Source organism: Cricetulus griseus, chromosome 2 (genome assembly GCF_003668045.3).
Source record: "Cricetulus griseus strain 17A/GY chromosome 2, alternate assembly CriGri-PICRH-1.0, whole genome shotgun sequence".
Lineage (NCBI taxonomy): Eukaryota > Metazoa > Chordata > Mammalia > Rodentia > Cricetidae > Cricetulus > Cricetulus griseus.
The window spans coordinates 128,824,994-128,841,949 of NC_048595.1; the positions used below are offsets into that span (position 1 = coordinate 128,824,994).

At 37.9% G+C, this 16,956-nt stretch overlaps 1 protein-coding gene across 2 annotated transcripts in view; it reads left to right on the plus strand.

Annotated features, from left to right (window-relative positions):
• The window catches only part of Pip4p2 (phosphatidylinositol-4,5-bisphosphate 4-phosphatase 2), a 59,110-nt gene extending 44,275 nt beyond the window's left edge, over positions 1 to 14,835 (plus strand). For both annotated transcript variants that reach the window (XM_027403552.2, XM_027403553.2), the window contains exons 5-7: positions 5,425 to 5,477; positions 11,608 to 11,698; positions 13,305 to 14,835. In XM_027403552.2, the coding sequence (XP_027259353.1) occupies positions 5,425 to 5,477; positions 11,608 to 11,698; positions 13,305 to 13,448 (288 nt within the window). In that variant the 3' untranslated portion in view covers positions 13,449 to 14,835. The remainder of the gene's footprint in view (positions 1 to 5,424; positions 5,478 to 11,607; positions 11,699 to 13,304) is intronic.
• The last annotated feature ends 2,121 nt before the right edge of the window (positions 14,836 to 16,956 follow it).

Consider the following 16,956-nt stretch of genomic DNA (forward strand, 5'->3'; position numbering starts at 1 on the left):
AAGATACCATTGCAAGGATGGGAGCTGATTTTGATAGATTCAGGTTAATGAGAGAAACCTTGTGGGGCTGGAAGCTTAATGACAACGTGTTGTGCTCCTTTGCCAGGGGTTTCTATAGTAGAAGCGGCTTCCCTTGGTTTCCATCCCCAGCACACCAGGGATGGAGGAGTAAAGATTGCTCAGGTTTTATAAGTGAATACTGGCTGCCAAACTCTTCTTCCCACTTCATCATTATTGTGCTAGACATGAATGATCTTGACTCTTTTCTACTCATCCTCTGTCCTGAGTGGAGAAAATCAAGAGAAGGAAAATTTGTCAGAAAAAAACATGAAGTCATATTTATAAATAAAAGATATTTAATCCTGCAGAGATGAAAAGCTAGGCTGAACTGCAGCTTTGTTTTCTAGAGACAAACAAAAGAAAAAGAAAATAATATCTTAGAAAATACCACATTTTAAATAAAAAGATAGCAACAGCAATGCAATAAAATCCTCTTTCTGGACTACTGAGGCCAGAGAGGCCATTCTTTCTGTGGATTTAAGATGAGTGTGATGTGCCTGTTCTCAACAGGATCCTCCTGTTTACTGTGTTATTGTTTAATAGGGTTGTAATTCCTAAGTTAAAGTGGTTAGGAATTTACTGTTTGGCACTGTTTCAAGATTTGCCTAGACTCATTGATGCAGTTTCGAAGAATGAGTGTTGTGTTTGCAAGGTATGTTTAATGCCATGTTTCAGTTATCATTCCATAAATAATAAATATCGGAAGTGATAAGCTGAAAACATTGGGCAGAAGTTTTTGTAAGTGCATTTCTCTAGTCTTTTTCAAGTATGTCACTGTTAACATCTGAAAGGGAGTTTTTATGCTGCATGCCTAAATATTGCTTATCATTCCAAACTATTTTGAGAGAATTTTGTGGTTAGATAATAGAGATTATTTTGGGGACATCTTGAGAAAACAATTTCTTAGAAGAATAAAATGGATATGCAGGCTTAAACCACTCTACCAGGAATATAAAGATGTTTCTTGATGTGCAGCAGAAGATAATACTTCTGTTTGAGACAAGTACACACTTTGCTGATAACAGGCATATTCATCCTGGTTGAGGCTAGTGTTCTCTTACAAAACTTCCCAACTCATCAGATGTGCTGAGTCACAGACAGTGGTTCAGAGACAGAGGTCACCGCATGTGCTGAGTCACAGACAATGGTTTAGAGGCACAGGTTACCATATGTGCTGAGTCACAGACTGCTTCAGGGGCACAATTCACTACATGTGCTTCGTCACAGACAGTGTTCAGAGGCACAGGTCACCATATACAATGAGTCACAGACAATGAATGGTTCAGTCTTTTCCCTGAAGTGGGCCAAACTAGTACTTTCAGACAGGGTCATATTTTCTTCACTTGAATACAGTTAGTGCTTAAGGGAAATGATAGTTTCAATGTAAACATATTTCCAGGTGTTTCTCATTGTTTAGTATATCCATTAAAACATATACCAGTAGGGTCACGTTAAGTTACTGATTTTATTCAATAGAGCCTTATTTATGAGCTTTCATAGTTGAAAGATGTATCATGGGTCCACTCAGTTTATCTGTTCAGTAGAATGGGTTAGAAACAAATACAATATTGGAAGGTGTCTAAAAATGATTTGGAGAAGTCACTTATAATATTTTGGCAGAAGTGAGATTTTTTTTAAATGAGAACTTCGTTATTTAACTAGATTAGCGGTAATATAGAGCAATAACTGTTACCACTCCCCTTGCTGTTGTATAAACAGCATGGTAGCTTAAGTGCCAGCCTCCCTGTCAGATTCCCTACTTGAATCATGGAAAGAAATGCTATTAAATAGCCTCTTCTGTGCAGCACAAAAGAGAAGGAATAAACATCCCTTTATATAGAAGTTTGCTGTGCTATTATTGTAGGGTACAGTCAGGCCAGAGATAAAAGCAATGGCAGGGGACAGTCTTAGGATCTCTCAGAATTAACCTGAAAAGCACAGAGCCCATGGGTGAGATCACAAGGATAGTTGCAAACAAGGAGGAAAAGGCACGAATTAGCTAGGCTAGACATTTTTCTCAAGTGTTTAAGTTTGAGGGTAAGGGCAACTAAAAGTCCTTTCTTCTCTTTTCTGAAAGTCTCCCTTAGCTTCTAGATCATGGGTAGGGGGTTCCTGCTTGGGAGCAGACTCAGTTCCCCTAGAATTCATGATTCCCTAAGCTTCCATGAGGCAGCCAGTGGAGCATCTCTCCATCTGTGTGTGCCAGGCAGTGAACCTCTTTCCTCCGGTGGATAGTGATCTCAAAAGTCTCATGCAAGTAGCACTTGAGAAACCTTGCAAAGTAGCATAATCGGTGTTGCAGGAGTTTGATCACAGACATATATATGTTGCTGTAGGGTTTTCTCCTGACAAACTGATCACATCAAACTTGGAGTTAAAGTCTAACACATGCCCTTTCCCATCCACCACTGGCAATGCTGAGACTTGGTTGGCACTATACAAAGACAGCCAGAGCCATGCAGATCAGATGTGGGTGATAGTAAGGTCTGTAGCTATATGGGTCTAGATGTCAATTTGTAGCTTTTCTAAAGATTTAGTCTTGAGTTTTAGCATGAGAACTCAGTGATAGGAACTTTGAGGAATTGAGGATGTGCTCGTGAGTAAGGGGATGTACAAGGCATTGCTTGCCATACATCTTGTTTTTTATTAATGAAGAGATAGCGTCAAACAAGCCGAGGTGAGAAATGTAGACAACATGGCATAAAGGTGCCCTGTAAATGCTTGTCTTCTGGTTTCTATGTTGTATTTTTCTAGCTCATAGATGGTACCCATGATGGCTTAGCTGCAGCAGTGCAGCATCTACACAAAAACAATGATGGTTGTCAGGCACACCACACTTTGCTTCTTACTGTCTCACCCAGAACAGCACACATACAACTAGTCATCAGGGAAGATGCTCTCTGAACCCAGGAGCATGAAGGAATCAGGTCAGAGTTATCCCAAGATAACTAAGCATTCACGAAGGAGGTAGACATGCTGTTTTTTTTTGTTGTTGTTGTTTTTTTTATTCTGGAATCTGTTGCAGATGTCATAGTCTAGCTAGAGAACTACCTGAAGTGACCAAGATGCCAGGAAAAAAGGGTTTGTTTTGTTTTGTTTTGTCTTTTCCTATAAGGACTTCAAGGTTTAGCCATTTTAAGAGTACAGGAGCAGCATTTTTAGATTGGGAAAGTGTATAAAGTCAAATTATTTGCAAAAGCCACTATCATTCTTTTAAATATATTAACACAAAATCAACCCCAGCTATAAAGTCTTTTCTTTTTTGAATTTGCTGCATTAAGAGGCTATACTTGGAGATACCACCACCAGCACTTGTGTCAGGTTGCCAACTGTCTAATTTATCTTTGTCACAATCAAGTCTAAGATGTTAGTTATCCCAAGATTAACCTGTGCTAATTAACTGTAAGATAATAATGTTGAGATAAATAATCATCTTTGGCTAGTCACCTAAAATTTATATTCCGCAATGTGTCAACTTAAGTCCTTGGGTTCAAGTTACCCATGACTTAAATGTTTTTAATTGCCATCTCAGGCCAATTTCTTATTTTAATTATAAAAATCATTTATGAAAAGCTGTTTATAAATAACATTTGAAATGATATTGCAATTCAGCATCTAATTTTTCTATGAAAATACAAAAGATTCTGGTGTTAGTGCTGCATGCCTGTAATCCCAGCACTCGGGAGGCAGAGGCAAGCAGATCTGTATGAGTTCGAGGCCAGCCTGGTCGTCTACAGAGCAAATGCCAGGATAGGTTCCAAAGCTACACAGAGAAACCCTGTCTCAAAAAAAAGAAAGGAAGGAAGGAAGGAAGGAAGGAAGGAAGGAAGGAAGGAAGGAAGGAAGGAAGAAAGAAAGAAAGAAAGAAAAGAAAAGAAAAGAAAATACGAAAGAACACTTAGCTTTATTTTGTGTTCTGTTCTGGCTTCTGTATGCATCTGTGTAAATCTCTGCTTGGCACATTAATTCAAGACTCTTTTGCAGATAAGAGTAACTGAAAGAAACTAGCATGTTACAAAGTGTAAGTAGTGAGAGGAAGCTTGGTGGATGCTTGAAAACAATGTGATTTTGGTTGACATTCTCAGATGTTGAAAATAATCTCTCAGAAAAACAACCTAGCATTCTCTTAGTTTCATTCCTAGTTCATTTCCTTCAGGACTATGTGCCCTACTGTGACGGAAAAAGCTTGTGAAGGTTTTGTTAAGGTCAGCAGGGTTTCATGAAGCTTGAATTAAAATGAAGAAACAGAGCACAGGAAGTCCACACCCCTTCACTCATTTCTTAAATCTAGGGGTGAAAGTAGGATGTAAAAAGAAAAACCCGTAAGATATTTCCTTAAAGGTTTCTTTTGTTATTTGGAAAACATTAGAATATGCATAAGTTATTGAAAACTCACAACAATTAGAAATTGGACACCTAGAATCCTAAACAAAAATTAATTCTTATATGGGAGACTTGTTTTGATACAAATTAATGACATATATACTATTATCTTATTTAAAGCAAGATGAACAATTAGAAGGCTTTGTTGAGATGTCACAGAGAACCCTGGGTCCCATGCCTGTTCAATATTAACTGAAACCCAGAGCAACAGCCACACCCCCTTAGAAAGCCAATGGGAAATACTTTGACGAGGTAAAGATTTTAGCTTAAATTTACAGAACTTTCTTTGAAAGACTTTGCCCTAAGGTCTGTATGCAATTTTGAGTATCTGAATAACAGTTTATGAGAAAGGCTATACATTCTACACCACATTTACTGGCAGATGGAGGAGAAAATTGTACCATTCGATTAATGTGTTTTTGTTACATTTTACAAACAATGAGGGAGCAAGATAGTTTCATGGCTGCAGTTCTGTTAGAGCCTCATTTGGTTAGTTTATTTGCATGCTGTGGCTTCTCACACAAGCAAAATAGAAAGTAAAGTAGTAAATCCAGATATTAAAGTATTTACAAGTTGGTTCTCAGGGCTTAAAGGAAAATAAAGCTTGAAGGTACATGATATACTTTCTAAGTGACCTGAGGCGTGCAGAGGGGAGAGGAGCAGAGGGGAGGGGTGCAGAGGGGAGGGGTACAGAGGGGAGGGCTGACACGAATGTAGAATTGCATTATTTCCCTTGTGAGGCAAATCTAGACGTCATCAGAACCTTGAGAGTCATGGGAACCAGTTCAGATTGAGATCCCAAAATGAGTTTGCAGGGGATGAAAGAACTGTTGGAGGTGAAAAACTATGGAACCACAAGAAGGCAATTGATGACTGCTGTCATGATCCCTGGTGACATTTCGACTGAAATAAACATTTTCTCAGATTGGCTGGTTTTCAGTTGTTTTTCTTTTCAAATCCCTCTCTTTATTTATTTTACAGTGGATGGAACTGAGGTTCAACACTCTGGCAAAATGCCCTCACTGCAAAAAAATGTAAGTTCTCTGCGGCTGGAGATAGCACCGAGAAGTCTTTGAGCCCACTCTAGAGTCTGGAATTCTCACTTAAGTAGATTTGATTTTTAAGATGGGCTACGAAGTGAGTAAATGCTTAATATAGTTATCATTTTCAAGACAAAGCCAAGGCATCTTTAGTCTAATATAGTCCATTTTGGAATGAAAATAATTGGGCCTGATTCTGGTTCTTTAAAGAGAAATCCATTTATAAGAGAGTAAAATTAATAAATTATCAGCTATCAGAGTTTTCCAGTGTTATAAAGGTTATAGTCTCTTGCAACTAATTTACAGTTTGTAAGAAATATTGTAATCAAGGAGAAAAACCTTGTATTGTTTGTGAATCTGTAATTAGTTGATGGTTAGTTTTTCTACTCCCTTTCTAATGAGATTGATTATTACTGTGGCAAAGTTTATGTAACTGTCTGTTTTAACTATGAAGTTCATTTATCTATGTTTCTAACTGGTTACCTAGGGAAAAGAATAAAAAGCAATATGACCATGGGAAACTACAAAGATATTTTTATTAAAAATATTTTACGACTTAAGAGTTGGGAACTCTACGGACCAAGATTTCGTTCCAAGGAGGCTCACAGTGATCTGTCATACTACAGATAATGATTTACTCTAGCTGAAGAATATTAAACATACTCAGCAAAGGGGAAAACAAATGGGGCACAAACCATGGAGGCATCAAGCAAACACTTCCAAGAGGCTTTTCCAAGTGGAGTCTTCTATGAAAGAATTGTTACTACATCTGCAATGTGTATCTACTAAGGGTATCCACTTGAGCCTTGGTGCTCTGGGGAACACTGGCACCTATTGCCAAGCTCATTCCTACATTCCAAATACCCAACAGTAAAGTTCATATTGGGGTAACCCATACCACTCCCAGAGAGAATTTATACCATTTTACTACATATGGAATTCTGGGAACTTTTTAAACCTAAGTGCCCAGACAGCAGCTAAGGACCAAACTCCTAAGAAGGGCTTTTTAATGATAGTAGTCTTAGCCTTGATATGTTAACCTTTCCACACAACACTAATTTTGATAATGAAAATTTAATTAAAAATCATCATCCACTTACATGGGTGAATTACAATGTAAGCAAAGTCAATTAAACTGGAATGTTTTGACAGTTCAATTTTTAAAATAGAAAATATGAATTCATACTTTATATGACCTTCCGTATGATCTAATCAACTTCATCTATTTTGACAATGGAAGAATCCCAAGAATGGTTTCTCAGGGAAAGTAATTAAAAAGTATCTGAAAAATTGAGAATACATAATGAAATGTCTCCATTCGTCGCTGCTAAATGATTTCAATTAAATATAATCTTGGGATAATTTTCTTTATTAATTTATTTAATTTTCTTTGTTCAGTTTTAACTTTAAAAGAAAAGATACTTTAAATATGTGAAATGAATCACCTGAGTTCTTAGTTTTATTGAATCTAGTGGAAGTCCATACATGGAGAAGAAAGATAGACAACCCCAAATATGTACACAGAAAAAAAATCATATTGGGGATACAACTCCTGACATAAGTCAATACACATGCTACAAAAATAAGGGAATATGCATGCTATCAATACATGTTTAAGCAGGTATCACAAAATGCACAAGATCAAGTGGCCAATACCTTCCGCAAGGATATTACGTGGTATTAAAAATCACAGAAAATATGAAACAGAAGATTGACTGCTCTAAGTACAGTGAGAGCGGTCTTCCAGACTCTTGTATACATTAGCCAGAACTTTTGCAGCCATCTTAGAATGCAGGGATTGTTGGTCCAGTTTTGAGTTACGAACTGCTGAGAGAGGGTAAGGGCTATGCTTGAGGAACTTGTTTGACTAACTACATTAGAACAATGGCACTGTTTTTGCTAATAAGAATATTAAATTTCTGATTGTAAGGCTGTATTAGTATAAAGAAGAATTTGTATCAATAACTTAGGGAGCAGTGTCCTTAGAAATTCATGTGAACAAAACCATTCTAAGGAGATGGATTGTAGAATTGGAGTCATATGCTAACCATGGGAAAATTCAGGGGATTTGTTACTTACTTGTGGGCAGATACTGTCATCACATGAGCACCCATAGCTAGTTTCCAGATTGCTTTTGGCATGTTTCTCTCTATAGCAACATGCTGGGTCTATTGGAATAGGTTGCTGAGACAGCATTTTATTTCTTTTTATTTTTAAGATTTTATTTATTTATTATGTATACAACATTCTGCTTTCATGTATATCTGCACACCAGAAGAGGGCACCAGATCTCATAATGGATGGTTGTGAGCCACCATGTGGTTGCTGGGAATTGAACTCAGGACCTCTGGAAGAGCAGTCAGTCAGTGCTCTAAACCTCTGAGCCATCTCTCCATCCCCCACATTTTATTTCTTTAAACATAACTGTCCTAGAATTCCTTTTTATTTATAGGATTATGAAGTCATTACTACAAAGCTAGTATGCCATGTGTTAATCTCACAAGCGTTTGAGGACAGCTTTTCCTCCACAGCTCCACAAGCAAAGGAATGTATTCACCTATCGCATTTCCTTATTCATGTAGAAGTGGAGGCTATTGCGGCTGAAAATGTGTTTTCCTTTCATTGTGGCTGGTGGTTGCCATCTGGACTTGCAGTTCTAGCATTCTGAAACACAATTTGGGCTGCAATCTCCCACTGTAATGGATCTACAACTAACAGAGACGTGGGCTTTTCCTCTAAAATTCTCATTGGATTCTACATCACCAGGAACTCCTGTGAATGCCTTTCTGCTATTTTCAGTTTTTATGGATACTCTTGGATGCTGTCCTTTAGATTTTATGAGATTGCCCTTTTACTTCAGTAAGCACTCCATGTTACTCGGAACTTGAAATAAAAGACAAACATCTTACTGTGATGCATACTAGTTTGGTAGACAAAAGGTGGGGAAGGAGTGGGACAGAAAGGTACAGTAAAAAGTGGTACCATGGTAGTGTATGCTGTGCTTTGAAGATGGGAGGGAAAGCCATCAGGACAGGTGGCCTTCAGGAGAGGGTGGAATGTGATCTAAGATATAGACAAGGGGCATTTGTGAAAAGGTCAGTACAGTTGACTGGAGAAGCAGTCACTTGTGCAAAGGCAAGAGAGGAATCAGAGTGTGTCCATGCTGCTAAAGACCCAACAGAGAGGTCTGGGTGTGGACGGGGCGGGCTGGGGCCAACGATGACCTTGTTTCCTAGATGCTCCAGAGACTTTCAGGAGGAACTCAGGATCTAGAAGACATGCAGCTAGAAGTGATAACAGATTCCTTTTTATCATGGTTGTTATGAGGAGACTCAGGTTTGCTAGGTTCACTAAGTCTTCACCTAGTCTATCTGCTATGCAAAAGGCAGTCAGTGCCTCTCCCTTCCCTTCTCTAGGATAACTGAAAGCTGAACATATTGGTGTTTGTTAGCCTTTTACTAATGTACAACTTTACCCTTCAGCTAAAGCTTTGCTCTTTGTTACCTTTTAGGTGTCCTTCCTTAATTTTCACCACCATTGTCCAAAAACATTTATGTCCAGGTCTTTTTGTTCCTCTTAATACATTTCAGTTCAGCCTCCCCCTTTCCCTGTCTCTGCTGATGTGTTGCTTTCCATCTCTCTGAGATGACTGAAGCTGACTGGGAAATCCCTTGGCTTTAAGCACTGTCTATAGCCTGTCTTTGTCCATGGCCACTGTCCTTCTCTTAGAGGAGGGAGGTCTCTTCTGTGCAAGGTACATCCCATTCCCTCTGACATAAGACACTGCTAGCTATTATTCTCCAGTGAGCCACTGGCTTTGCTATGAGGAAATTCACCTTTAGTTGCAACTTCCAGCCAGTCAGCCATTCAACCCTTACCCACTAGAGTCCTTGAGCAAGTTTGATCATTGGGGTTTTTTTTTGTTGTTTGTTTGTTTGTTTTTAATGTGTTCTGCTCTTGGTTATCAGAAATTGCTTTCTTCTGAGTTTTTCCACTTATGAGAACACTCCTTTTATTATTAATTTTCTTGGTCTCATTTCCTTTTCTAAGCTGTTACACATTGGTGGTCTCCAAAGCAGGAATTTCAGTACATTTTATGTGAGATTTTATGTATTGCATTGTCATCTATATGCCATCAAATCCGTTCAGATTTCTCTCCCAAACTTCAGATGTAGATAGATAATTTCTGTTCAGGATTTCCTGTAGTTATTTACTCTACTATCTAGTTGATATCACAAACATCTTGAACAACTTCCTGACCCCACTCTGCACACCAATAGTCCTTATAGAGAATGGATATATCAATGAATGTTACCCCATCTCTCTAGTGCAGACAGAATTCTGATTGTATCTTTTCTTCATTCTCCATATATGGATGTTGGTATCATATCGGGTATGTCTCTTGCTATTTTACCTTTCCCGCCATACTCTTACTATTTCAGCCTTGCTTCAGTCATTCAGCTCCCTGTGTTAGTGCTCTGACAGTGGCTTTCTGATTTACTCTTTGGCCCCAGCCTTAAAATTTTCAATCAATTTCCTAGAAAAAGGTGCCTGTAACCACATACGATTTTAACGTCTGGCTTCAGGTCTTCTAGTAGTTCCCACAGCATGCAAATGTGTGAATTATATTTTGTACAACTCGAGAAGATGCCATGCCCTTCTTATCTTAATCCTGCCCTTTGGTTTCTTAATTTTGTCTCCCTAGTGGTATATAAATTGTTTTGAGAAAACATTTTCTCTCTAGAATATTTCATAGGAAGTTTTATACCATCCCCAGATTTATACCATCCCCAGAAAGCTATCATCTAGAGCTTTCTTTGTTTTCTTCTGAACCTACAAACAACCCCTATGTGCTAATGTCAACAAATTCTTTTACTTCTCTAAGCATTCTCTACAGTTCCTTGATTCTTTTCTTTATTCTTGTGCGTGAGCCATGAGATGGCCTGGCTGCTTCACTTCCTCTCCCCTGACTGCCCCAGAAACACACATTAAGTCCCACAAATTAGCCGAAATCTCTTTTGCTTCTCTTGTGTGCTTGCCAAACTTCCTGTGGGAGAATGGCTACAGTATTATTTTTTTCTCTCATTCTTGAACCATGCTACTATTATAAACTAATATACTATCCTACTGTCATCCTACTAATATTATCCTATTATCTAGTCACATCATCTCATCTTGCTTTAAGCTCTCTGTATTAGTTCATTTTGTATTGCAATAATGAAATATTAAAGACTTCATGCATTATAAAAATACCCAAAACCAAAAACCAAGGCTTATTTTATTTAGCACATGTGATCCAGGGTTAAGAGCCTACATGTGGTGGTGACCTTTTCGATGGCAGAATTTTGGGGTGGTACAGAGTTTCACCTGGCTGATGACCAGGAATGTTCTCATGTGTTTGTCTCTCCAGTTTCTGCCTGTTCTTTAAGAACAAACAAAACAAGCAAAGATTCACTCATGGGGTATCACACTGGTGACCATATCTAATCCTAATTACCTTTCAAAAGCCACATGTCTCTACACTCTTCCAATTAAACTCCCATCCTCTTAAAAACCTTACTGGAAGATTATACTCCAACATGAGTTTCAGAAGGGAAGAAGCAATGATCAAATCACAGCACTTACCGTCTCCTATTACCTCATCTGAAATTATAAAGAATATTGATTGTCATTAAAAATTTTATAGCAATAGCTACACTCACATTTTACAAGTGTTCCTCATAAGCCTAGCATTCCATAAAGTGGTTTTGTGATTAGGGAAGTTTGTAATTTGGAGCATAATTAGATGCTAGGGAACACTAAATAATCTTTCCTTTTGCAAAGTCACTGTCCACTTTTTTTTTCTTTTTTCTTTTTGGATATGGTCATTTATCTGAAGGCTGATCACAGTGTCACAGTAGGATTTTTTTTTTTTTGGTTATTTATTTATGAATGGCTATTGTCAGTGACCAGGGCACCATTTACTTCTGTCACTTGTTGAAAATGTCATTTTATACACATTGTCTGTCATTTTGAAGAAACAAATGAAGCCAATAAGTTAGTGAAGCCACACATAAGAAGTCATGAAGATGAGATGGAAAGCTTGGCATAAATTTAACGTGTCCCTTTGCTCTGTCCTTTGCAGCTCTTCAGTAGGTAGTGCACTTCCCCGGAGACGCTGCTGTGCGTATGTCACCATTGGAATGATATGTATTTTCATTGGAGTTGGACTAACTGTGAGTACTGCCTCTGTTTCTTTGTTCTGATACAGGGTCTCATGTAGCAGAGGGTGGTATTAGAATTCACAATCGGCTTGCCTCTACTGCAATTTCAGGTACTAGGATTGTAGGTTATTTGGGATTACAGGTATACCCTACCATGCCAAGAGACTGAACACTATTGTTAGAATTTTTTTCTTCAGCTTTACTAACTTTAGTCTGTCTTGAGATTTGGGATCGTCAGAGATCCCCAAGATGGTGGCCACTCAGTATGACAGGTTCCAGAGCTTCTGAAGGACTGTGTGCAAAAATCTATACCTGATATTACAAAAGGAGAAATGGGATTTCTTCTAAATTTAGGAATGAGACCAGGACACCTACTTTTATTCTTATTCAATATAGTGCTCAAAGACTTTTTTTTTGGTTTTTCGAGGCAGGGTTTCTCTTCTCTGTGTAGCTTTGGAGCCTATCCTGGCACTTGCTCTAGAGACCAGGCTGGCCTCGAACTCACAGAGATCTGCCTGCCTCTGCCTCCCGAGTGCTGGGATTAAAGGCGTGCGCCACCAACGTCCGGCAATTAGTTAATTTTTTAAAAATATCTTTAATAAGCTTTTTATTTTTATCTTATTTTATGTGCACAGGGATTTTGTCTTCATGTATATTTGTGCACAACTTGGGTGGCTGATGCTCATGGAGACCAGCAGAGGGTTTCAGAACCCCTGGAACTGGGGTTACAGATGGTTATGAGCCCTGATGTGGGTGCTGGGAATCCATTCTAGGTACTCTGGATGAGCCATCAATGCTCCCTACCTCTGAGCCATCTCTCCAGCTCCATTTTAAACGATTTCATGGCCTTATATTAATTATCTAAAGTTAAGATTTCATTGTATGAGCTGTTTCTAACAGAGTCTCCTACCCAGGGAAAGACTATGTTTGTGCACCTCTAAAAGTGTGTAGCACTGAGAAATTCACTATTCATTGGTCAAAAGCCCCTTTACTTTTGCTGATTGGGCAGAATCAACTTTGCACGGTCTTAGAGTACCTTATATCCAAAACAACACTGTTCATTTGCAGAGATCTGAAAAGTCATTCTCTTTATCCATGTCAAGCAGAACTTTAAGTTTTCTGTGAGGATAGGGTAGTTTCAGAGAGACTGAAGTTTAACAGTTGGCATGGGGATTACACCAGGAGAAAGGGGTGGGGAATTGTTCTGTTTTGCTTTCCATGCTCTGTGTTCTTTGGTCAATACACCTGGTCACATGTTATTAGTAATGCTGTACTGTGCCATATGAGACTAAATATTTACATGGATTAATCACCGTACAGACATAACGTCATATGAATTTTCTTCTGTACTTTTTCTTTTTTTTTGGTATTGGATCCTGGGATTTACAAGCATTCACCACCATGTCTGGCAGTGTGCTTTTTTTATTTATTGCATAAAATGTGTAGTTAATAGCATTGTTGTCTGTCAATTAGTCAATAGCTGCATGTAGCCAGAGGGACTTACTGGCTTCAATTTGGGGACATGTTTCATGTAATCACAAATGGAGGGCCAACACAAGTTTTCCCAGCAGACATTTTTTTAAAGTTTCTAATCTCTCTTTTTATTTTTTTGTTTCAGGTTGGCACACAAGATTTTTCAAGGAGATTTCATGCAACCTACGTGTCTTGGGCAATTGCTTATCTCATAGGTTTGATTTGCCTTATCCGAGCTTGTTACTGGGGTGCAATAAGAGTCAGTTATCCTGAACACAGTTTTGCTTAAATCTACCCCTGAATCCTTGATGCAGGTGAGAGTGTCCAGTAGTTCTTGATAAGCTCTTTTGGACACATCACATCATTTATCCTAGTGGATTCCATCCTGCTTTGTATAATAGTTTCAAGACTTTGTGAGTCTTTCCTGAACAGATGCTCACTACAGTACATTATATGCAAGTTCATTTTGCTGCTAGGTTATCATACTTGGAAAAATAAAGTGCGCCTTTGTTCTTTTAAATCAAAGATATTTTTGGATTTGTCATCACATGTTATGTCTAATTATCAGTCTTTTATTATGTTTAAAACAGTTATTCCATTACTTGCTCATCTGTGACGATTCCCAAAAAGTGTTTATAAATGTTTCTACAATAGGTTCACATTTATACTTACATTTTCAACAGAATTGCTTGCTTTAAAAATCTAAGCAATATGCATTTTTGCTTGAACTGCTTACTGTAATTTTAACCTAAGATTATAGTTACCTTATTCAGGAAAAAAAATTGATTGAGTGTACTTTCAAAAACTTGACATTCTTGTCAGAGAAACATTTCTAGATATTATATGCTTGTTTTTTGTTGTTTGTAGAAAGATACAATATTTTGGTAGTAAATTAAAATACCTAGGGTGAACATATTTCTCCACAGTTGGATATGTTGGATAAGTGTCTTTTCTCTAAGATTACAGAATGTTTTGCCTTTCATTTTTGTCTTTTTATTTAGCATTTACAAAAATCTGGTCTGGATCTATGGAATTTAATGTTAATCTGCTGGATGTATTCCTTTATAAACTGGAGGAAGTATTTCAGAAAACATGTTTTATAATACTTCATCATCTCATCCAAGACATATTTACACGGGGTTGCACTCCCTTTCCGTAGACCATGGCAAATTTTTCTTCTTGAGATACTTGTGCAGCCATTTCTCTGTGAAGAGAATCTATGGCATCCTGCATTAGCTGAAATGTTAGCATTAGATTCTCTTAACCATTTCTCAGCTGACCAGGTATGAATGACTCAGCTTATTCAAGAAAATGGATCAGAAATAAAGATCTTCATGGTTTCCTAAAACTTCGCTTAGGATTCACGAAGGCAGCTCTTGCACTGCCGGTTTTTTTCAGTTTCGGAGGAATTATTCGAGAGTTAATGGTCTAAACTCTTTCAAATTGTAGAATTAGACAGTGACATGACCTGAGTAAATTAGTATGTGATTCCAAAGGACAAGACTAATATTTTAAATTATTTATGTTCCTGATTAATATAAAAATGTACTTACCGCGAAGTTTGGAGTGAAATACATGTAAACCTCAAGGAGAAAATGATAAATGTATAAATGCAGTAGCTCAGGATTATATGTATCTTTGAAAATACACTAATAAAGATTATTATTCAAAAATTACTTTGTTCTATTTCATCTTAAAAAATAAGGTTTAGTTTCTAAAATTTACTTTGAGATTTTGTTCTGAAATATCCATATTAAAGACAATACATAACTTTTATGATGTTCATTCATCATTTTTGTGCTATTTTCATAATTATGTTTTTCAGAAATCATTTTGCATGCCATGGTATTGGTAGCACACTTGATATTCAGTATAAAATAATCTCCTTTGTCTTGCTTAGTGACCGTACTTTGTAACAGCAAGGGATACTTATTGTCAGCCCATTCTTTTCCCTATTCGCTTGAGATCTCACACTGTGTTATATGCTATTTGACAGTATCCTTCTGAATTACAACTCTGGGTGATGTGTGCCAGTTTTCCCAAATGTCCATCCCCATTTAGATCCCTTCCTGGTACATTCACACTCTAAGTGAAAGAATGAATGACCATGAGGGATAAGTGACTAGATTACTTTTATTTCCTAAGTATACTTGGGTCAGTACTTGGTATTTCGAGCTAGAATATTTAGGTAAATATTGTAATGTTATGTTAAAGAAAAAAGATCTAAATGTTACCTAGAAGCAAAACATGTAAAAGATTGGTATAGTAAGTGACTAAAACCAAGACAAACACTTGTCTTGCTGTATGAAAAAAATTAAAATTTACAAATAAAAACAAATTGGTGAAGATATTTTCAAAATAGTTGAATCAATTTCTGAAATATGGGAAGGACCTAAGGGCAGGAAGAAGCATTTTGTAAGAGCAGAAATGAAGCCAAACATAATGGCATACACCTTTAATCCCAGTACTTGAGAAGCAGGCAGGTGGACTCTCTGAGTTTGATGCCAGCCTGGGCTACATAGCAAATCCAGGCTAGCCAGGGCTGCATGGCAAGAACCTGCTTTAAAAACAAATAAAGAAAAACATGTAACTAAACATTGTCATCATTTTAAAATGTCATTTCTTGCCGGGTGTTGGTGGTGCACGCCTTTAATCCCAGCACTCGGGAGGCAGAGGAAGGTGGATCTCGGTGAGTTCGAGGCCAGCCTGGTCTCCAGAGCGAGTGCCAGGATAGGCTCCAAAGCTACACAGAGAGGAGAAACCCTGCCTCAAAAAACCAAAACTAAATAAATAATAAATAAATAGTCATTTCTTTGTGTGTGTGTGTGTGTGCACATGCGTGTGCACGAATGCACACACACATATGTATGTATGTATGTGTGCACCCACGGAGGACAGATGCCCTGGAGCTGGAGATGTGGGGCAGCTGTAAGCTGCCCGAAATGGATGCTGGAAATCTATTCAGTTGTTCTGTGGACCAGCTCCTAAACATTCAGCTATCTTTCCAGCCCTAACAGACATGTTTGTTCCTAGTAAAGAATGTAAATTAAACCAAGAGATAGTACTTTTTCCCCATTAACTGATAATGAAAAAGAGAAGTAATATCCCAAGACTTTTTAGAATATGAAAATCTCAATGTCACCTTCTTTTAGTCTCTCCCTCCCTATCTATATTCTTTGGCAGCATAATTTTAAGAATTTATACCAATGGTGCTACGAATAAGAGCAAATGTGTATATGATTATTGTAATTTAAGAAAAGAGGTGCAAGAGAGAAAGACGCCGTGCAACAGTGTTCAAGCAGAAGGGTTTATTGTTTTGTTTTATTAGAGGAAAGGGATCATAAAAGGGGAAAGGGGAGGAGGGGAGATTAGTTATTAGTCTCCAGGACAGGAGCAGCAGGAGAGGGGAGAGAAGGGGAGGGAGGAAGAGAGAGTAACACAGAGAAAGAGGGAGGAGAGAGAGAGGAAGAAAGAGAGAAGGATGGGAGGTGGGCAGGGTCCTTTTAAATGGGAACAGAGTGAATGTGCACAGATGGTGTTCTTATTGGCTGCAGCTGAGGGCCTATCCTGTCAGAACCCCCAGGACAGGCCAATACAGATACCTGAATACTTACAATGTTGTTTGTCACATTTCTCTTGATAATTATTAAAAAAATGGAAATAGTTGTTTAAAAGGTTAGGGCCAACCAGTTATGGCACATTTAACCTGTAAAATAAAAATCCAGCACTAAAAACATGAAAAGTGGTGGCATATACCTTTAATTTGAGCACCTAGGTGGTAGAGGCAGGTGGATCTC